Consider the following 21,623-nt stretch of genomic DNA (forward strand, 5'->3'; position numbering starts at 1 on the left):
GTGTTATTTCCCCGGCACAAGGAGGGCCCAGCTTGCCTCTCCTGGAAGCGGGAGGATTTGGAGCCTTGGCTCTGTTTCAAATGAAAAATCTTGCAAAAAACCTGGAATTTCCTGCCAGGCAGAAACCCGGAGGTTTGACTCTCCTGGCGCTGGTTCTGCTGCCAGGGCGGGACGGGAGGGACGGGAGGGACAGGGGGACGCGGGGGAGACGCGCACACGCACGTCCAAGGCACGCGTGGGCATGCGGCCGTGCTGGCTGGCACACCGGCGGGTCTCCCAGCCTCCCTCCTCACCCCAACACAGCCAGGGGAATTTGGGCAGCTCCTGCGGTGCCCGGGCAGGTCTGACCCTCCAACCCGGCTCCCCGCTGTGGGGGCAGGATGCTGGGGCTCCAGTGCCCCCCAAGTCCCGGCGTTCGCCCCCCACTGCCACTGTGGGGTTTTCCTCAGGGACGTGGCCCCACTCCCTTGCTTCCCGTCTGCTGTGGGGAAGGGCCCAGGGCGAACCCTGCTTAGGTTCCCCAGCTCCTGCTTTGCACCCATATTTTGGGGCTGCCCCCCCCCAGGGCCCCCCACGGCAGAGCTGCCCGGCCCAGCCTGTCTCAGGGACGGCAGCGGGACACGGCCACAGACCGAGGAGGGGTGGCCACGCACGGAGCGGGGAAGGTGGTGCCGTGCCTCGGTTTCCCCAGCCGGAGGAGGTGCCATGGGGTTAAGGAGCAGCCGTAACCCACAGCCGAAGCAGCCGGGCAGCGCGGCCCCCAGGGAGGGTACAAACATGCACCAGGGTGGTTTCGCCCCAAAAAAGCCTTCAAGCGGAGAAGCCAGTTTGGCGGGGAGCGTCCCTCGTCCCCCAGCAGCCCTGCGGGGACATGGCCAGCCCTGGCTGCGCCACCCTGCACCAGCCGAAACCCAGAGGACAAGGAGATGGAGACGGTGGGGCTGGGCCAGGCCTCGGCACAGGCACCCGCAGGGAAGACGGACCGAGTCACGGCGGGGAGGGGAATCCCAGCAGCCCCCGAAAAAAGGGGCAGGAGCTCTGGGAGCTGTGGTTTCAGGGTGTTTGGGGAGAAGGGCAGGGAGGGGGCTCACGCCGTGCCGCAGTGGGGGTCCCACCTTGGTTGCCAGTGGCAGATGGGAGAAGCATTTCCAGGCGGCTTTTAAACACCCTGGGCTCTTTTTGCCCCTCTCCGTCCTCCAAATGGCCCGGAAAGGGGTGAAACCCACAGGAGCAGCCCCGACCCACTGCAGCCAGGTCACTGTGGGGCGGCCCCGGGAGCCAGGGGACGCGGTGGGAGGGGAGGTGCGGGCTGGCACGTCACACAGTTTCTTAGAAGCAGCAGAAAAAGTCCCAAACCACCAAAAAATTACCCCTGCTCCTTTGCTGTTTGAAAAAGGTATTGAAGGCGCAGTGGGGGCCCGCGCACCCGCATGCTGGAAGATGCTGGGTGCCGGCGGCCACGTGCCAGCAGCCTCTCAGGTTTGCAGGGAGGGTGCTCACCAGCAGCAAAAATGAACCTAAGGCTCCTTTTTTAAGCCGCCACTGGCAAAGCGCTGGGTAAGCCGTGGCAGCGAGGGACTGTCCCCTCCTGCGGGGACAGCACGGGCACAGAGCAGCAGATGCCCTCCGGTATCGCCTGCGAGCCGTGGGGAGGGGACCCGTGCTCCCCGCTCCGGTGCTTTCCCAGAAGGGCTGCCGGGTCCTGCCTGCGTTCCCGGCATGGGGCCAGGGAGCTGCTGGCTGCTGGCCTGGCCAGGTCGTACAAGGAAGAGGGGAGCGCGTGCTGCGCCGGTGACTGTTCCCTTGTCCCAGGAACGGCTGTCACCTCCTCCATGGAGCCCCAGAGCCCAAAACCAGAGGGGTCAAACCCACGGCCCCATTCCCCTGCCTGGGAGGGGGCGGGTGGCAGGTCAGGGCTGGGGGGCTGCCAGGGCCTTGCAGGGTCCCCTCCGAGGGGGGAATCTGGCCCCAGAGGCATCAGCTGTCTGGGAAAAAAAACCCAAAAGCACATTTCAGAGCACTTGGAAAGCTGCTGGCTGCCCACTCAGGGACGAGGGACGGAGCAGGCGGCCGCAGGACTGCCAAGGTCTGGAGGGGCCAAGCGTGATGGCAGAGCTGCGTGGGGACACGTCCTGTGCCACCTCGTGCCCCTGTTTCCCCGACCCCAAAGGTGCAAGGGGGGATAAGCAGGGGATGAGGCAGCACCTCCTGGGGATGCGAAATGCAGCCTGTGGCCCCCCTGGAGGGGTGGTCCATGCCACGGCTCTCGGGCACTGGTGCAGCCATGGGACAGTGCCCGGAGCACTGGTGAGCAGCATCGCGGCTGAGCCGCTCCGGCTGGGGGTCAGGGCAGGGAAAGGACGTGCTTATGTTACAGCAAAGCCCCAGCAATGCTCCGAGCAGGATCTGCTGCTCAAGGAGGAAGCGTTGGCCGGGGACATCCCCGTCCTCGCCCAGCAGGGACATGGCTCCCGCACAGACCCCATGGACATTTCCTGGCTGAAGCCACACAGCTGCAGATCAGCAGGAGACCCCCAGACACTGCTCTCCTGTGGCTGGTTTCCGAGGGCCCGTGCAATCGTTGTGTCTACTCCCCAGCTTCGGAAACCAGCAGCCAATTTTAAGCAAACCCTAATGGGAACTGAGGTCCCAAAGCTCCTGAGCTCCTCAGCATTCAGGAGCCGGAGGAGCCCAGCAGGGAGAGGGCGCAGGGCGAGCGATTGTTTCCTTGGGAGCAGTGGGTGACGCCACGCTGAGCCAAAGAGAAGGAATATTTCCCTGTGAACATACGGCCGTGGCAGAGCGCCCTGCAGCCCGCAAGCCTGTGCCCGCTCCGGGGCAGATGCCATCTGTGTTTTTTGGGAAGGGGTCAGCCCCGCAGAGGGGAGGCTGCCGGAGCCCTGGGGACATTACCTGCTCGACCCAGGCAGCCTGGCCCCGCAACGCAGGAGATCTGCAAATCTGTTCTCCTTCAGGCTCTCACCAAAGCCTTCGTGACACCTCAGTCTGCATACCCCGCCAGCACCCGGGGAGACGAGCGATAAAATTACCGACAGGTCCAGGTCACAGCTAAACCTGCTCCGCCAGGCTGGGCTCAGCTCCGGGCGCTCGCTGCAGCCCACTCGCCTGCAGACTTCGACTTGCTTGCAACGAGGCAGCTGCGGCTCACGGGCAAATAAACACGAGGCCCCTGCACAGGGAGATGAAAGCAGGGTGCTGCCTGGGCCGCAGAGGGGAAAAGGCGGAGGCAGAAGTAGAGAAAGGCCGAGCACCGGTGCGGTGGCTCTGCAAACCTGTCTGGGCAACATCCTGCACTGCCGCATGCCGCAGAGGACGGGCTCGGCTGCAGCAGCACCTCCAGGCCCTGGCGGCTCTTATCCCCTGAAGGTGCTTTTCCTCCTCCTCCTCCCTGGGCTGAGCTGCTCTCGCATGGAAGCAGACAGATCTCCCCCCCCCCCCCCCCAGAAAAGGAAGGGAGGGCAGAGGAAGGCAGCGCCCTGCAGCCCCGTGGGTGGCAGCCGGATGGGTGCCGCACACCCCCAGACATGCGCTTGTGGCATCCGAGGTCGGTGTGAAAGGGAAAGCAGATGAAAAACGATGTGAGCTGACCCGTCACCGCTCAGCGCCCGCTTGCAGCCCCACCACAACCCAACACTCGGGTCCGTGTGGGTTTGTGTCCTTCCCTGCTTGTTCACAGGATTGGGCCTTGCTCCTGGGGCATGCCAGGGGCTGGGGGGTGTTGCTGCACCCTCTCCCAAGCAGTGGTGGGTCTCAGCTCCACAGGGAGCTCCGGCTGCAGCACCGCGGGGCCACGCTGCACCCTCTGGCAGCACCCGGCTGGGGGGAGACATGGTTCCAGCTGAGCTGCACCCACAAAAATCCAGGAGAGGGGCCGGAGGGGGCTTGGGAGGGCCCAGCTCCTCCGCTGGGCAGGGAGCACGCGGCAGCCATGCAAGGGGAGCGGGCAGGACCGGGTGGTGCAGGCAGGGCACGACCAGGTCTGATACAGCCAGGAGCTACAGCTGGGAAGCCCGTTAGTCCCCTCCCAGCCAGGAAAATAACTTGCAGACCCTGAATGCAGAGCCTTGGCAAATCTAGTCCGTCAGCCTCGATGGCTATGCCCACGGCTCCTTTCAGTGGTAACAAAGAGCCCATCAGCAAGCTGGTAACTTGAGTTCACTTCTCCTGCCCACATCCACCCAAGTTTTAGGGCTGGGAGAATCAGCCCCCGCATACAGGGACATTGCAGAGACAAGTCAGGACAACCCCAGCCTGCTGGCTGAGCTGCAGCACCCACCCGCTCTGCCCCACAGCCCTGGGAACAAGCGTGGGGCTCGGAGCAGCCCGGCCCCAGCCCCTCGAGAGCAGGAGGAATCAAACCTCAGGGCAGCAGCGCCAGGAGCACACACCCAAGAGCTTTTAGCAACTGTAGGAAACAGCTCTCCAGCACACTTCCCGAGGAGTCCAAACACACCATGTTTGTTTTGCTGATAGAAAGCCTCTGACGAATGTGTAATCATGAGACGTTTAGCAATCCGAGCGTGCTATGTAAATACAACATAATTTATTGGTTCCATTTCAGAGAACTATAGTGGTATTCGTATGAGTGTCCTAACGATAGTATAAGAAACGAGAGTCACGTTATGTACAGAGATTCCAGGACACAGAAAAACTTTGTAAGGAAGAAGTGGTTAGTGGTACAGTTTGGTCACTGTTCATAGAAACCTTTTCTCTTACTGTAAACCCTGCTCCCCCACTCCCCCCCCAAATGCTAGGTAGACCTATCTACCTACCTCAGCAGCACTGCAAAGCTCCCGTCACGCAGCGGAGCTGCTTGGACAAGCAGCAGGCAAGGCTAGCGGTCTCTGGCTGCACACCAGACTTCGGTTACGAGACGGGTGCAGCTGAGTGGGGACGTGCTGCTCGGGAAGAGGGAGAAGGCTCCGTACCCTAATGGGAAGCAGAAAATGGTCCACACACAGCCAGTAAGTGAGGCCGGAGGGCAAGCAGCCCAGTTTCTTCTCGGCAGGGTTAGCGTACCACAAGGAGATGGGGAAGTGCAGGTGTTTGAGAAGAAGACTTCCCCACGCCTGTCCCAGCGCCTTCCCTCTGCTCATTCCCACGAGGCACAGGTCTGCTTGGCCTAATGCTGCCGGCGTGGATCCCCGTCCCCCGTGGGGACGGCGCACCCAGAGCCGCAGCTGGGCTGTGCACAGGGAGAAGCTCAGCTCAGAGCTGGTGTAAGAGGCAAGAGCAGATTCACCCCAGCAGTGCTCCAGCATAGGCTCCATTAGCAGCGGCAGCACTGGCCTAGCCATGGAAGAAACCCAAGTCCAACTTCTTTCAGAGGGCCAAAGCCTTGGGGCCAGGATGCCAAGTGGAGGGCGAGCACAAAAGCAGCTCTGTCCAAAGTCTGGACTCAGAGCCAGTGGAAGAGGTGCTGGAACCAAACAGCACCCCCGGGGATCCACGTACACCAGCATTTCTTCCCCAGTCCCCACGTAACCTCCCTTCGCGGGTGGGAAATGGGTGTCCAGATGGAAGTACCGCTTCCATGGCAGCACCAGCTACACGACATGGCTCTATCTGAAGCATCTGGCTCGGCTCGCTTGGTGCCGCCGCAGTGAGGGGATGGGAAGAGGCAGTACAGGGTGGCTCTTCCCTCCTCAAAGAGTGAGCATTTCCACCAAGTGGCCCAAAATATTTTCTTTTTTTTATAGAAATTACTATAAAAAACTAGTTTATCTAGAGCATCTTTAAAAAAATATTCCTGCAATATCACAGTTTTACATTGAAACTCATTAAAAATATATAGATTTCTTTAACAAAACGTCTCTGTTCTCCCCTTGAATCACGTCTCCAATACAGGAGTGGGACTCGGAGTCCTCGGAAGAGACGCCGAGGTGGGAGCAGGAAGGTCTGATCTCAGTGGCACATCCGGGAGGTCATTTCCTTCTGTCAAAGGGACAGAAAAGACAAGGGACCATGAATGAAGATCCAGATTGCCAGGTGAGGGTGTGGATGAAAAAACCTCACCTTTGTTTAGTCGTAAATACCCTTCTCAGGCGCGTGGTGACACTGTTACTAAGAGCTCCGGTTTGGGCAGGTCCCCGTTCCCCCCACCACTCCTATTCCCAGGCACGGGCAGGACACCCTTCCACTGCCAACGGCTCTGCAGTCTGCTGTTGCTTATGGCTTTAGAAACACCATCACCACCTCCTAGGTCTAACTGGTCACCTTCTCCATCCTCCAGACTCCTTGTGAAGGCAGCGGTGCTGCCCTTGCTTTCCAGCATGGGAAGTAAGCACAGGGAGGGGGCTTTAGCCATCTGCATCCTGGACGGCTAACAGTGCCGGGCTCATGCAGCGCACACAAACAAGGCAAGCCAGCTGCTGGAAACGCAAGGAAGTTGCTGGAGAACAAGTCAACTTCCCCCAGCCGATGCCCGAATGACCCTGGCTCAGCTGTGCCTGCATGTCCTGACTCACAGTTTCCTGACAGTCAAACTGCAAGGCCAACCGATGTCCTGAATTTGGGCAATCAAGTTTTGAGAAGGTACCAGAGACCTCTGTGACTCCTCCACCCCCAGCCCACCCCTTCTGCGCTGGCTGCAGACCCCGACAGACCAACGTGTACCCTGAGCCCACCCAGACACTCACCAGTGGTTCCAGCTCCTTGGTGTCTATGAGATTGAACTCTTTCACAAAGTAGTAAAAGTGCTTGTAGCAGGTGTTCACGTGGGCTTCCGACCCCATCTGGGTGATCCTGTCAAAATGGTGGATGTAGACGTGGACAAAGACCCGGAAAAGCCTGGAGAGAATCTTCTTCACCACCGGGAGGAAGTTCTTGGGGAAGGGAGTACCTGGGAGGGAAGGCACAACCATGAGAAACTTCTGGCGAAGTTAACTGGTTCCTTGGGGCTAAAATAAATTGATAAAAATGGACAGACTGAGACAAAAGGGCTTCTGTCCCTGGTAATTTCCAGTTCCCCTATCCTTTTTCCTTTCCATCTGGATCAGATTTTTCAAAGCACAGATTTCTTAAGTGACAGACTGCTGCATGCCATCAATTGCTGCTAGCGACTGAGAGCAAGAGACCAGCCTTGGAGATTCCCAGCAGCTGTTTCAGTCTGAGAGAGTTTTCTTCTACTCCTATTTGGCATGTTTATATAAACAGTGCAAAATACTAGACATGACCAAGCAAATTCCCAAAAGAAAGAGTCGGTGCTGTTACCTCCCCACAGTTATCTCTTATTTTGATATGTCTTTAGCTCTTTGGTTAAAAATTAAAGACATTAAGGTCCTCTTTAAAGGCATCAGTTCTTTAGGATTTGTTTAGCCAGGGCCCTGCAGCAAACCAGTCTGGCCAACCGGCGATCTCAGTAGAATATTACAGTTTAAAGTTCACACAGGTCGTTTCTGGAGGAACGAGGATTAGTTAAACCCTTTCAGTGCTCTGCAAGAACTGTGGCATTTCAGTCGGTGTTAAGGGTGAGGAGTCTGCTAAAAAGCTGAGCTGAAAACAACAGTAACAATAAAACAAAAAACAACCCACAACCCTCCTGCTGTTGGAAACTTGTCTTGCCTCCCTGAACAGAACAAACACCCTGCTTATAGTCCCCAGAGAGTCTTGCAGAAGAGTCCTAACTAAAGGCAACACAGCAGCCTTTTGGGTGACAGAACAGGTGGGGAGGATTGCAGTGTTTCAGCTGCCTGAAGAACCGGCTGTTTATGGCCTTGCCCCCCCCTCTGCCCACTCAACACCAGGTTTAAGCAGAGTTTTGGCACGGGTGGAGGAGCCCCGTGGGTGCTTGTGTGGCAGACGTGTCCCAAACAGGGGCCAACTGCGTCCCATCAGAGCTTCGACGGGATGAACGCTGGGGCAGGAGGGAGGGAGGGAGCTCTGCTGCGCCTTGTCTTTTGCGTCGCAGAAGATGGGAGCTCTGAATGGGATCAGTCATATTTACCTAATGCTTTAGGTACTGAATTCTCACATCTTACTCAGCACAAAATAAACAAAACCCCCAACAATCTTTGTCCCAAAGCCAGTACACGAAGCTGCGTTTGGATATGCAGATTTAGGTGTCTTAGGCCAAATTCTGATTTCCATCACCCTGGCAATAGATGAAACACCGCCCCTCCCTCCATGCACATGTCAGCATCCCACCCAGCTGCAACAAACAGCCGAGTGCACGCCAGGAAGCACTGAGCTAGAAAGGGCAGAGTCAGCTAACGCCAGCCTGCAATAACAAAGAGGCTAATTATGGAAACGTGGCCACCATCACCAGGCCAATGCAGAGCACGCATGTTGAACCCAAGCTAGCAATCAGCTCTAAAAGAGCTGTCCTTCAGGAGACCACGTCCAGCATGAACTACTCAAGAGTCATGTCAGAGACTGACTTTTCTACGAGCAGCCTCTTGTTTTCGCTGCCTAGGCTCAGCTTGGCTTTCCTCAAGGTATCCATGACTCCAAATGGGATCTGGTACAGCTCTGGGTATTTTAGCACTCCAGAAGAGCTCTGAAGTTTCTCAGGTGCTTGGGAGAGCTTACTACACTGCCAGCCTCTGAGCAGCACAAAAGGAAATAGCTCTGCTACAAGGGTGACCTGTGCAACAGCATCTCCTGGAACAGAAACAGGACCCACGGGCTCAAAGGAGAAGGCTCTGCACCAGCCTCCCTCTGCCCAGCTGCAACTGGAACTGAACTCACCAACATTAGTGGGAAAGATGTCCTCGTTGTTGATCTGTACCTCAATCCAGTCCATCAGGAGGTTCATGTACTGGGGAGCAGACAGGGCCGTGGGTTTTCGGTACTTGTGCTCGTCCTGCCATCGGTACTCGTACTTGGGTCCCCCTGACATGACGGGGCAGGACTGCTCTGTGCAATAGTCACTGATGGTGCCGTAGATCAGGTTGATGCGGTTGAAGAAGTCCACCACGTGCACAGCCACCCAGTCGTTCTGCTCCTCTCCCGGCGGCAGCTGGACGGCAACTTTCAAGTCCAGGCCAGCATTGAGCGAGGCTTGAGCCTTCTTGTGCAGCTCAAACCGCTGAGTCCCTGGCTCAAACTTGCGCTTGGGCCGGAAGGTTTTGTCTTTATTGAACACTTGCTTTAAAGCATGGGACATTTTTCTTCTCTTCTTCTTTCTTTTCCAGGTCCGTAGCGATGACAGCCGGAGACACAGCGCTGCTTGGCCACTTCCCGGGGCAGGGCTGGGGCGACTCTGATCTTCACAGAAACCTCCCTCTGCTCATCTGGTCCTGATCTGCAACGCAGCACAGAAGGCCAGCGATTAGGAGCAGCTCTCTCAACAGGAAACCTTGTCTAAATCCCATAGGAAGAGAACTGGGATACCATCTGGGCCCTCGCCCCAGATCCGAGAAGGGGGGGAAGCCAACGTCAGCTTTCTTTCCTCCCCCTTCTCTTTACAGCCCAGCTTGCAGCAGAGCGGCGGCTCGGCTGTCAGAGGTGACCCGGGCTGAACGAAGAGCCACCCCTGCGAGGTCTCCCTACACGCTCAGCGTGGGGACGAGGGAACCAGCCCCACAGCAAAGAGGTGCGGGCTCTGCAGAAGATGGCTGCCATTCACCCCAACATCACCACACCAACAGACCCAAACCCCACAGAAACAAGGAGAAACTCCACCACCTATTCAGCTCCAGTACCCCAAATAGTTAAGAAGGGTAAAACAAGTCGGGTTTTACCTGGGTCAGATTTTTCACCTACGCTTCCCCCACCCTTTGGAAACAAGCCTACCGAAAAGGTAAGGTTACGACAACCTACAATGAAGTTGAGATCTGTTGCCAGAGGTACTCCAACAAAACAGCTGTTTGAGCAGGAGCTGTGTGCGCTGTCGTAGCGCTAAAGACAGGACACGAAAGGGCGAGGGGAACAAGAAGAAGAAGAAGTCTCAGCTCAGGCACCTGGAAAGAGAGTATCCTGAAATAACACCAGCTCTAAGAGCAGCCACAGCCTCTTCTGCAGGTGCAGACAGACCATAAACATATTTTTCATTTCAGTTTAGCTCACTTCAAGTTGAAGGCTGATTGAAAGCTGGAAGACCAGGGAAAGCTCGCCTTCCTCTTCCAGTCTGTGGAAAAGAATTAGGTCCAAGAGAGTGAGACACAAGTTAAGATCTGAAAGGATGCTGACGAGAAACACAGCTCTGTTTATCTGTAGCTAATTATACCTCCTTTGTTCCCACATCCATCCCCTCGTATAATTTGTGTCAAGCTGCTCTTTGATGGAAGCTCAAGGCAGAAAGCTGTGTGTACCAAAAATATGATTTTACATGTGCTGGACAGAGAAATGAATAAAGTAACAGAAATTAACTAAAGCTGATGCCTTACCCAATCTGGCAAGTAAGTTTCCATGATTTTATAAGAAAGCAAGCAAACAATCCCTTTCACCAAGCAGAAATATATTAAGATTTCTGTGAAGCCATAGTGTTGTTCAAATAGGTAAATAGTATCCTCACACGTTGGCAAGAAAATCCCAAATTCAAGGTCAAGGCTACCTTTGCTGCAGTTCAGCCCATCTCTAACAGACGCTGCATAGCGCTAATCAGCATTCTTCTTTGGAGAGAGATTAAAAAGATTTAAACCAAGGCCTCTTGTTTTCTTACTTAATTACAGCAAGGAAGAAAACCCAAACCACTTCAGTTCGTCCCACTAAGAACAGGCTCGACTTTTCCTAGTGCTGCTTTTCCTGCGGGAACGGGCTCAGTAAACCTCTTCTGTGCAGGAGCAGAGATCCAAACTCCTGTTGCAAGATGGGCCACGACACGTTGGGAGAAACCAAAAAAGCATTTTAATGTGGTTCAGCGAGATCCACCCTGGGCTGCAAGGTGAATTCACTGCACGCATGCTTTCGCTGCGCACAGCACTGCTAAAACAGCTGCTGTGACCCCGTAAGCTACCGTGTGAGAGTCAAAAAAAGAAAAGAAGAAAGAAGAAAACCCCCAGAAAATGTGTCCTTAGGAGGTGTTTGATCACACCACAGACGTGGTTAGAGGAAGTAGCAAACGGCGCGGAGGGACATCTGAGCACGACGCAGCAGCTTTGGTTACTGAGAGCTGTGTCACAGCCTCACCACATCCTGCGGCAAAACGCCGAGGTGACCCGGCGGGGCGGAAGCACCAGGGGACTGCGCCCACCCCGCCACGATGCCACGTCCGGAGCAAAGGCAGGACCAGCCCCTAAGTAATGAGCAATGTGGAGAGCAGGTGCTGAGTCTGCAGCTATTTCCAGCAGGAAATCAGTCCCAGAGAAGTACTTGCATGCAATGATTTCCTTACACTGGAGATGGAGAAAGAAACATCCTTTAAAACAAACAAGCCATAAAGAAGCACGAGCATCTCCCTCCATACAGCTCCCCGGAGGACTGGCAGCGTCCTTGGCATGGTACAACTCTGTTCCTACTTATTTTCTGTAAGATCTGTCCGATTGCAGCGACCACACTTGCATCCGTGCTGGCCCAAGACTGCAGCCAGGCACCGTCCCTTCCGCTGGACAAGGACGTGTTTCTCGAGCAGGGGTCAGGCCGTGGCTGCAGGGCCCGGCACAGACAAGAGGGCGAGGTAAAACTGAATGGCAAAACTTCAGGGGGAAAAAACAAAACATCCCCTGGGCTTGGCCACACACATCAAGAAGCAAACACCGACCATTTGCCAGAAGAAACTGTCATTTGAGCAGGGTGGAGAGACTTTTAATATGGCTTATTTCTTACTGAGGCAGTACCTGTCCTACAAACAACTTCCTCTTCCTACGGAGACATCATTCACGAGAACTGGGGAGCTCGACACAGCAGCAATCGTCTCTCAGACGATTCAGCATCTGTCCGAAGGCATTAGCAAAATGAGTAGCTAAGACTTCAAGCAGATACAGCCTATTTAATTATGGTCTTTGACTGCAACTGAGCTAAAAGAAACATTTAGCTCTAGGGAGGGGGCGGGGGGGAAGGCACAGAGACCAAAAGCATCCCTGACATTGCTTGAATATGATATCACACGTACAACACCTACTTCCACAGGCAGGAGTCACAGCTCGGGCAGCACTAAAACACTGCCTTTGCATAGAAGAGAAAGGAAAGGTTAGGAACAATTAGGATATGGGACATGCAAAGCACCTGAATGGTATTTGCAAGCTTCAAAGATGAGGAAAAAAAAAAATCCCCCACAAAGAGACTTGCAGTACATTTTGTTTACTCCTCCTTTCCAGCCAGCCAAGATTACAGCACACGTCACCGGTGCTCCGAGAGGACCTTGGCCATCCCTCCGAGATCACACAACCGCCGCAGAAAGCCCCACGCCATGGCAGGCTGTGCGGAGCACAAACAAACCTCCAGCTTCTTCGCTATTCCCAAGGACTTGAGAGGAGCGGCTCAGGAGCAGTTAAGGAGGCGACTTGCCTGCCTAGCGAGGGTGTCGAGGCCTGGCCCTCCCTTTCCCAAAAGCTCGTTTTCTCCCCTTCCTCTCTGCTCTCACAGCTCCAGTCCTAACGCTGATTTCTGCTGATGGCAATCCGAGGCAGGGCTGTGTGTATCGCTGTGCCATTCCTCTTCCCTCGCCAGGAACGGTGGATCACGCAGTGCTGCCTTACTTTAAAACCAGGCTCCGGGTAGAGGAAGCCCAGGCGGTCGCTCCCCTGGCTCTTGGTTACTTTTACACACAGCTCAGAAAGGGTATGAAAAAAGGAAAGACAGTCACCTTCTCTGAAACACCTGGAAACCGCCTTCCCCTGCAAGCCTGCTGCAGCCATTCCGAGGTTTTCCAGGGGTGAGCAGCGTTCCTGCCGGATCCTGCCCTCCCCGCAGAGGCAGAACGGCCCAAAACCCTCTTCCAGGAGTCCCATGACTGCTCCGTCAGCGCCTGCCCCGAGCAACACCCAGCGCTCCCCTCCACCGCTAACACCGTGCAGGGGTTTAACAACAGCCAGGAAAGACAAAAAAGCAAGCCAGCACGTCAGCAAGCTCCTACCTGCGTTTCTAGCCTCCGCAGATTACTCTTGCAATTGCTCAGCCCGTCTCTGCAACTTCTACGAGCACTTGCAAGCACTGAGGCAAAGAGCTTCCTTTTTCAAAAGAGGCGAGGGGAAAAAAAAAAAAGTCCCATTTCATGCGCGGCTGCAATCCGAAGGCTCCCGCAGGCTGGGGAGGGGTCAGACGCGCGGCCACTTCCCTCCCAGTGACCCCAGCGCCGGGGCGGCTCACATCCTGCTGCTTCACTGGTAAGAAAGCCCTTAAGCAAACCCCAGTGAGAAATGCATTTCTCAAAAGAATTGATTTCTCTAGTTTCCTTTTAGGGAAGCCACACTGCTGTCCTGCGAGATGATACCGATATGGTATTGCTGCTCGGCATTCACACCGAGTCCAGCCGAAAGCTCCTTCTGTGGCTGCTTATAATTGCAGCCCTTCGGTGACGAGCCTGTGCCAAGTCACCCCGTCTCCCCGGAAGGGAGAGGGGAGCAACGAACCCCGCCTTCCCCCCGAGCCATTTTCAGCGTCCTTACTCACCGCTAATGCCTGTCGCTCAGGCCAGAGTTTCCAATACAGGACACAAAACCACCCGTGCCAATCTGATAAAGCAGCCACAATATATCAGATGCATCGAGCGCTTCAAGTAAAAACCAAATTTACAGAGCACGCCTGAGAAGCAAAGCGGCTTCAAAATAGACAAGTTAAACAAAAAAGCAAAGACAGACACACACGCACATTTTTTCCATAACTCCCCCCACACCTCCACAAATACCTTCCCACAGCCATTCTGCACTAGCTCAATTTCTTGGTACAAGATGATCCTGGTTTTCTACAATCAAAGGAGAGATTTTAATACGGAGAGCGAGGATCAGACCAATTATGGCAAGCAGGGCTGGACTGGCACTAATGACAGCCAGTTTCTGTGCCTCGGGAGCCAGTCTAGCAACAAACAAGACAGCTCGCCTTGACGGGACGAGGTTTTCGGCTGCTCTTTTTAATTGTTTTACGATATGAGAAAGAAAGGTCTGTCCCCGTGCTTACCTCGGCCAGGGCAGGGCAGGGCAAGGAGCGTGTGGGGCAGAGGAGGAGGGCCGAGCGCGGCTGCGGCAGGCACGCCTGGCCATTCATAATCCCGGCGAGACGGCACTTCCACGTCAGCTGGCTTCCTGTCTGGCACCGAGTCCGGCCTCCCGGCCCAGGGAGCTGCCAATGTTTTCCCAAAAGCTAATCATTCCCCTCTACGAGCTCTGTCGTGGTGTTTCTGCCTTTCCTCCTGCAAGATCGCTCCACGCTGCTGCACGAGGAGAGCCGAGCAGCTGCCCGGCGGCCCAGCGTTACCCTCAGCGTCGCCTTTGCTCGTTTCTCCTCCATGCTCTGCTCCTGGCAGCAGAAGCTGCTCTGAAGTTCAAGGAGAAGGAGCAGAGGGGGGATCCAGCCCAGCTGCACCTACGGCCCCAGGCTGGGCGAGACACGAGCAGCGAGTCCGTTCTGCTGCTCTGGAGGACAATATCCACGTTTTTCTTTTGGAAACTGCTTTAGCAGCAGCCTTCGCAACACACTTAACAGAGCCACTCAGAAACGCACATTTCAAATGTTGAATTCCCAAGGTTTAGGCAAACAAAGAGCCCTTTATATTTCACCATAAAGTCAGTTTTAAGAAAGTCCTGCCGGTCGCCAGCCACCCCCCGCACCCCGCAATTTAAATCTGCTGCACAATTTGGAAATTCCCAAGTAAGAAACTGTACAGACACCCCTCTCCTGGCATTTCCCAGAAAGAGGCTTGCTGAAGAGCAGGACAGTCTCTTTACATGCCTCTAAGCCATGCAAACGCAGAGCCGATCTGCATTGCATACGTAAGAAAAGGAAACAGCATAATAAAAGACCAAAAATAGTTATACTGGGCTTTAATCGGTATCTTCTTTTTCCCCTGAAAGGCTATACATTTAGACCAATTTTAAACTCAAATTAGTTTATATAATAAAGGGAAAAGCCCTGTTAAATTAAGCCATAGCTGGGTTAGGAGGAGACCCAACGGACGCAAGCGCAGCAGCTCTGGCAGAGCCGATCAGGCAGCTGCCTGCCGCAGCCCGCGCCAGATGGAAACGTTGCTGCACCGAGTGGAAAGCCCAGGTCAGCGAGCAGCAAGAGGCACTTCTCAACCATCACGAGCAGGACAGATGAGCAGGCCCTTTATTGCTCCAAGTCTGAGCTCAGGATTTAGATCCAGCCCACACGGCAATGACGAGAGGGACGTTACGGGTTTTGTGCGATGGAGCTCGCACCAGAAGCGGATGCTGATGGGAGGCAGGTAAAGGAACGAGCACGGATGGGGCTGGACGATCCTTTCTGGCAGGGGAGCGAGAAGGCTCAATCGCCTTCAAACTTTGCATGCGAGAAGACCGAATTTCCAAGGTGGGTTGTCCCCCCTGGCCTTCCAGGCATCCTCCCCACAGCCACAGAGGGTGGAAAAGCCACACGAGAAAGTCACTTTGTAAAAGGCCACCCCTACTACTTTCCCTTCCCCAAAAGGGGAAGGTCAGACAGCAGATGCTGCAATTTAAAAATCTTCATTTGAAAGCCTAGAAATTACTGCAGCATAGCAGGAACAGCTATCAGAGCCCTGAGTGTTACTGATTTAGGGCCAATTTTCTTGCCTCTTACGTGACATCTGCATCTATTGCAATGTCAGAGCCGCAGCTATTTTGGAAGGTTTCCACAGATCGTGCTCACACGTCCATGCCGGGATGACGGCTGCATGTGGAGGCAGAGCTAATCCGCTGCAGGCTTTGCAGACGCTGCGTTAAGCTGACAAGCTGGGTCACGACTCCAGGAGACAGGTTAACTGCACAGACAAATATTTCTAGGATAAACCACAGGCTGACGGCACGCTAAAAGCGGCTCTCTCTTTTTGAGGTCTGAGGGGCCATATTTTGCAGCCTGCTCCTTCGGGAAGGACTTTCACTGTCCTCCAGCCTGGCTTTGTCCCGACCGGAGGACTCATAAGGGGCAGCGTGATATTCATTGAGTCCAAGCTGTGAGCTACATGTTTTTTCCTGCTTTTGCAGGCTCCACATTATCGTCCTCACTAGGCAGGGATATTTTTGAACCAACAGCAGTTTCATCTACTCTACCTTTGGGATCTGCCACCACCCAAGTAAAAGGTAACACCGGTTTGGAGCACGGATTGTGCCTTAGGCTGATAAAATGACTACAGCAAGAGGCACTATTTGAACAGCGTGGCTATGGGTTCAAGATCACAGGAGATGCCGGGGCTATGAGCTCCTTCACCCAGGGACTGAGCTGGAGCACGAGCTGGCCACAAGGCCAACCCTTCCCATGGCAGGGCTAATCCCACCAACAAATCTCTCTTCTCCCTGTGTTAGTATTATGCTTTCGGAAGAAAAGCAGTATTGTTTCTTGCCGAAAGCAGATGCCCACGAGGCTCGCTCTTCCCCTCCACGAGGAGATATGGCAGTAACCCAACATGTTTGCGTGTCTCCAGGCAAGGAATAAGCCCACTGATATGGAGCTAGAGATCACCTCAAGACTAACCACATCATAAGACCTCCCGCCACACAGCCAGAGGAAAAAGAAGAAAAAAAAAATTTAAAAAGGCGCAGACAGCAGCCCCAAGAGAATCTTGCAGTTAAGATGAAGAAAAAAATTACAGTGGCTTTCAATACAGCCATGGGCCTTACTCAGCTCCTGCTTCAAACGAAAACAGGTTTTGGAAGGCGCTAGCTCATTTTGTGTTCCGCGGGCTCCCTCGGAGCCAGCACAGAGGCATGCAGCCACAGCTGTGATTCACCCAAATCCACCCGGAACCCGGGAAATACAGCACCGCAGTCCCCGAGCAGGCAAGGGCGAGCACTGAGCGCGGTCGCAACAGGATGCTTCCACCGCGGCACAGCCCTACCCCGGCAGCACACGGGAACGTCCGGCAGCGTCACCACCTTTGCCTCTTCTCAAATAGACTCAACAACAACAAAGCCAAGCACCTAGGGACTTCATCCAGACTTTTCTGGAAGAAGTCAAAGCTGCCGCAGTGTGATGGATTCTTTTGCACTGGCTTTGCACACTTGCAAAAGTGTTTTTTTTCTGGCCTTCGCTGCCTCTGTTCCTCTCCTCTGCTCCCTGGACACTTCATGTACTCAGAGCAACAATTTGCCCAAGAGCCCTCTACCATTTCATCAGGAGCAGAACAGCACAACCCCAGCTCCAGAGGGAAGCAAACAGCAGACCAAAGCAGGAGTCGCAGATAACTCTGCCTCCCAGGGGCACCTGGAAAAGGGAGGATAAAGACGCAGCCCAAGGTGCACTCTTTATTGAAGCATTAGCTGGACATTACGTATTTCTAAAGATAAGCTCCTAAACCTCCAGCAAAGCTGGTTATGGATCCACTTACAGCAGCATTTATGGCTCAAGTATCACAAAATACTTTCCTGTCTTGTAAAGAAATTAAAACTCAGAAGTTGAAGGCAATCCTTTCCCTAGATCTGAACGCTGTGCACAAGACTGGTTAGGTTTTGCAACCTCTCTTCTCTGACCCCCCATGCTTTCACTGTTGACAAGGGAAACGTTTTTCCTCCATGTACTGTGGCCATGGAGATCCCTGGCCCATTTAACAGAAAAGCATGAGTCACGAAACACGACACGGTCAGCACAGTCCAACCTCCACAAATGGGACTAAATCGCACCGTTTCAGTTCGGGTGGTACTTCACATCACATCAATGAAAGGGCCATGTTAGAGCCAAATGTGGACAAGGAAGCATCTGGCCAACAGCTCCCGCACTAGAGGACAGCTGAAGTCATGAAAAAGGACTTTGCTCAAGATGCTGAGTGTGCTTCAAGCTCCCTAAGCCTCAGCCAAGCGGACAGGAGAGCCCGTTTCCATTTCTGACAATGACACAGTTGACTGCGCAACACCAAGTAACGTGTCCAAAAGAGCATCCCAGATCCTGAAAGGTGAGCCAGGCACGGGGAACCAGCTCCCTGCTCAGCACCTCGGCTCCCTCCTCAGCACCAGTTTTTGCTACCACACCACCAAGCTGGCATGAAGCCCCAGCACTCCTCTCCTCCCTTTCTGGGGATTTTAAAAGGTTACAAGCTCGCCCTCCTGCCCAAGTTAACTTCACAAATACGTGACTAAGACAGAAAGTGAATCTAAGAGCTGGAATATACAGTCCAAGAAACGCCAATAGATAAATACAGAGTTGGATGCGAGCCTAAAGCTCGGAAAGGAAGCAGAGTTCACGGACGAAGCCCTGGGGACTGTGATAAACAGGTGGCTGGGGAAATTTCACATCTCCTAGCAAAAATCCCTCCCTGTCCTGCAACTTGGCAGAAGACTTCCAGACCGGAAAGAGGTTTTAAACAAAGAAGGGATGGAAATCGAGAAAGTGTGGCCACTCTTCAGCTCCAAGAACCAGGAGAAGGTGATCCTGCCTTTCACCAGCACCAGAGTCCGTGACAGAGATGCTTTTTCCTAACATTTGTGGCACACGCTGGACAACTTCAAATCCCTCTTTCCTCTCACTCCAGAGGACTTCCTGCCCTTTCCTTTTTGTCTGTCCCTCTCACACACAGGAACAGTTTTCTTTGAAGGAGCTGAGGTTATTGTACTGCAGATCACAGCAGAGGCAGCTACTGTGAGATTAGCATTCCTGTCCTCATAGCCAGGGACAGAAGCAGAGCAAGAGTTTGCTTTCAAGCATCACAAGTTCTCCCTCATGACAGCTGAGCTGCAGCTCACCACAATCAGAAAAAAAATGGAGAATTCCCCAAGCACTTAAGAGATTGAGGAGTTTCAACTTCAGGACTATGCCTTTACCTACAATAGGAACATTTCTTAGCATAGCTAGAGAAGGACAGGGGGGAAAGAAGTGGAATAAAATACAAGAGTATCCAAGACCGTAACTTCACGGTTACACCGGCAAAACCCTTACTCTCTGCGCTGCTTTTTTTTCCCTTATTATGAGATTTTTTAATTTGCTAGCAAAGACTGCAGCAGGTACCACCACCCAGGACCCCTTCCAAGGGGAGGTGACACCGTCAGCCAGGTCTCTGCTCAGGAAAGCCGCTGCGAGGCACCGCAGCAGCCCCCTGAAGACGCTTCTCCTCCAGGACACGCTACCACCAGCGGAGCCACGCTCTGCGCACACCGCCGGCTCCCAAACACCCCGGGCCGGGCCGGGCCGGGCCGGGCCGGGGGCTCTGGCGAGCACAGCGGGGGCCTCCGGGGCCTCCTCCCCCGGCCAGAGCAGGGGGTTCAGGACGGACCACAGCTCGGTGAGCACAAAGCCACGAGAAACTCGCTCGCAACTGCCTTCCGCCCAAGGGAAAAAAAAGAAATATCGAAGTAATGGAAAAAAAGAGAGGAGATTTACAAGTCCCAGTTCAACAGGTTGCTCGTTTCGGCCGGACCACCCCGCTGCCGCCGCACCGCCCGCGGAGGCCCCTGCCCCTCCACTGCGGCACGGGCGGGCCCGGGCGCCGCCACCCCGGGGGGGCTGGCGGGGACGGTGACCCCCGGGCAGGGCTGGGAACCCGCCCCGGGCCCTGCCCCGGCCGCCTCCCGGGGCCGCCCCGGCCCAGGGACCCCCCCGGCCTCCCCCCAGGCCCCCTTTCCCCCAGAGGGCCCCACAAGCTCCCCCCCTCCCACGGGCCCCTCCAGGGCCCTGCTGCCCGCCGCTCCCCTCCAGGCCTCCCGCGCCCCCCACAGCCCCGCCAGCCCCCCGCTCCCCCTCACCTGGCTCTCGCAGCTGCCCCGTGGCGGCGCGGAAGCGGCGCCCCTCGCGCGGCCGCAGCACTCCGCCCCCCGCCCGCCCCGCGGAATTTGGCGGTCGCCCGCGCGGCCCCTCTCCGCGCGCAGCCACCGCAGCCGGCCCTACTTCCTCTTAAAGGGGCCGCCCGCCCACCCGCGCCCCGCCGCCGCCGGCTCCTCCCGCGGGCGGGCCCGGGGCGGGGGCGGGGACGGGCCCGGGGAGGGCAGGGAGCGGGGCCCCAGGCCCGCGGCAGGCGCCGCGGACGTCGTTGGGGAGACGATCGTTTATTTTATTCTGTTTTACTTTGTTTTATTTTATTGTAGTTGATTATTTTTACTCTCTTTTCTTTTACTCTATTTTTATTTTACTCTTGGTCTACTCTTGTTTTCTTTTATCCTACTTTCTTTTATTGCTTTTCTTCTATGTAATTTATTTTCTTTTATTCTAACTTATTTTATTTATTATTTTTATTGTTCTGGAGCTGGGGAGAAGGGGCAGCCCACGGCCCCGGGGCCGTACCCCAGCCCCGGGATGCTCGGGGGGCTGCAGCCCCCGCCGGGCCTCCTGCTCAGCCCCTCGGTGGAATTATAAATTGTCCATGAAAAGCGGAGGAGCCCGGCAGCGGAGCGCGGCACGCCGCGGCAGAAACGATGGAGCCAGGGGAAGGTTTGCCTGAATTCTTAACGTGGTTGGACAGAAGAGCGTGACGAGGGGCCCTGGAAAGGGCAAAAATGCTCAGAAATCAGAAGCAAAAATTAAATTAAGATCGGGAAGCTCTGGGGTCCGGCCGGGTTTCATGGAGCAACGGCTCCGGCGTAAGGTCAGGGGAAGGGCCCGCTCCGGACCCCCCGCAGCCCGGGGCCGTGGGACCCCATCAGTGCCCGGAGAATCGCGCTGAGGAGCCGGTCCCCAGCGACACCGTTAACAAAAAATGCCTCTTTCGCCAAGCAGGAGCATCCTTCCAGCCCCAGCTGCCTTCAGGCCATCCTCCGAGAAGCCCAGCTCGCTGCCGGCACCTCCCGCCCTCTGTCACTCCAATAACTTTCTTATTTTTCTGATTTTCAGCCCAGCAGCGCTCAATTTGAGTCCATCGGGGACTCAAATTTGAGTCCAGCGGAGGGGAGGAGCTGGAGAGTGGTTTTGGCACCATCAGGAGCCAGATGCAGCCGTGGTCCTGCCCCGGGAGAGGGTGAAGCCGGGCAGAGTCAGGCCAGACTTGCAGCCAGATCCAGCTCAGACCCTGGCCGGGGGTTACGAGTGGTTTGAGCTGGCTTGGTTTGACCCCGGGGCAGTTGGTTGAACAGGAGCGGCTGAAGGGACCTGCACATACTTGAAGTTTAAAGGAATAAAAAAAAAAAAGAGAAGTAGCAGGAACCACAGCTGCTGCTTCAAAGGGAAATTTTCACAAACATCAGAATGAGAGAAGTCAAACGCAGGTGGTAAGTCCCTGGGAAGCCCAAAACCAAACCATGCCGACAGCACAGCCGTTCCCCACACCCCGCAGAGCTCCCTCCCGTCTCCCTGGGGTCCTGCACCTGGAGTGTTTTTCCTACGCTCCTGCCCCTTTGCTAGCACCACAGGGGAGCTGCCCCCACGGCCGCCCCAAATTGGCAGCCCTGGACCCCCAGCTCACCTCCGCCCGTGGTGCTCGCAGCCCAGCCCGGGAGACACGGGGCAGCACCCGGGGGTGAAGGCTTCAGCTCCTTGATCCGAGCCCCCGGCTGCTCCCGGGGGCCCGGGGCAGCGCAGCCTCGTCCCAGCACCTCGGATGTTCCTGCAGAGCGGCCGATCCCACTCTCTGCTCCCAAGGGCAGCCTGCGCCGGCAGCCCGGGTACAGGGCAGGGCTGTGGCCCAAGGGAGGAGCTGGGGCAGCTGCTCCAGC

At 55.4% G+C, this 21,623-nt stretch overlaps 1 protein-coding gene across 4 annotated transcripts; it reads right to left on the minus strand.

Annotated features, from left to right (window-relative positions):
• Positions 1-4,542: 4,542 nt before the first annotated feature.
• On the minus strand, positions 4,543-19,877 carry MOB3A (MOB kinase activator 3A). 4 transcript variants are annotated; one of them, XM_072845241.1, is made up of 5 exons: positions 19,725-19,861; positions 9,784-9,923; positions 8,710-9,265; positions 6,660-6,862; positions 4,543-5,955 (listed from the first exon to the last, which is right to left on the minus strand). In XM_072845241.1, exons 3-5 carry the CDS (start codon positions 9,125-9,127, stop codon positions 5,926-5,928), a joined length of 651 nt encoding a protein of 216 aa, XP_072701342.1. In that variant the 5' UTR covers positions 9,128-9,265; positions 9,784-9,923; positions 19,725-19,861; the 3' UTR covers positions 4,543-5,925. The 4 variants fall into 4 exon arrangements, with proteins under 4 accessions (XP_072701342.1, XP_072701341.1, XP_072701344.1 ...); XM_072845240.1 differs by lacking the exon at positions 9,784-9,923 and having other exon boundaries at positions 19,725-19,877; XM_072845243.1 differs by lacking the exons at positions 9,784-9,923; positions 19,725-19,861 and adding an exon at positions 14,017-14,122.
• Between the last annotated feature and the right edge of the window lie 1,746 nt (positions 19,878-21,623).

Source organism: Ciconia boyciana, chromosome 24 (genome assembly GCF_034638445.1).
Source record: "Ciconia boyciana chromosome 24, ASM3463844v1, whole genome shotgun sequence".
Lineage (NCBI taxonomy): Eukaryota > Metazoa > Chordata > Aves > Ciconiiformes > Ciconiidae > Ciconia > Ciconia boyciana.

Excerpts from the sequence above, each read along its gene's own strand:
- MOB3A (XM_072845240.1), bottom strand. The coding sequence starts at position 9,127 with ATGTCCCATGCTTTAAAGCAAGTGTTCAATAAAGACAAAACCTTCCGG. Across the intron at positions 6,863-8,709 it reads CATCTTTCCCACTAATGTTG|GTACTCCCTTCCCCAAGAAC; the intron begins GTGAGTTCAGTT and ends CTTCCCTCCCAG. Across the intron at positions 5,956-6,659 it reads CCAAGGAGCTGGAACCACTG|AAGGAAATGACCTCCCGGAT; the intron begins GTGAGTGTCTGG and ends TCCCTTTGACAG.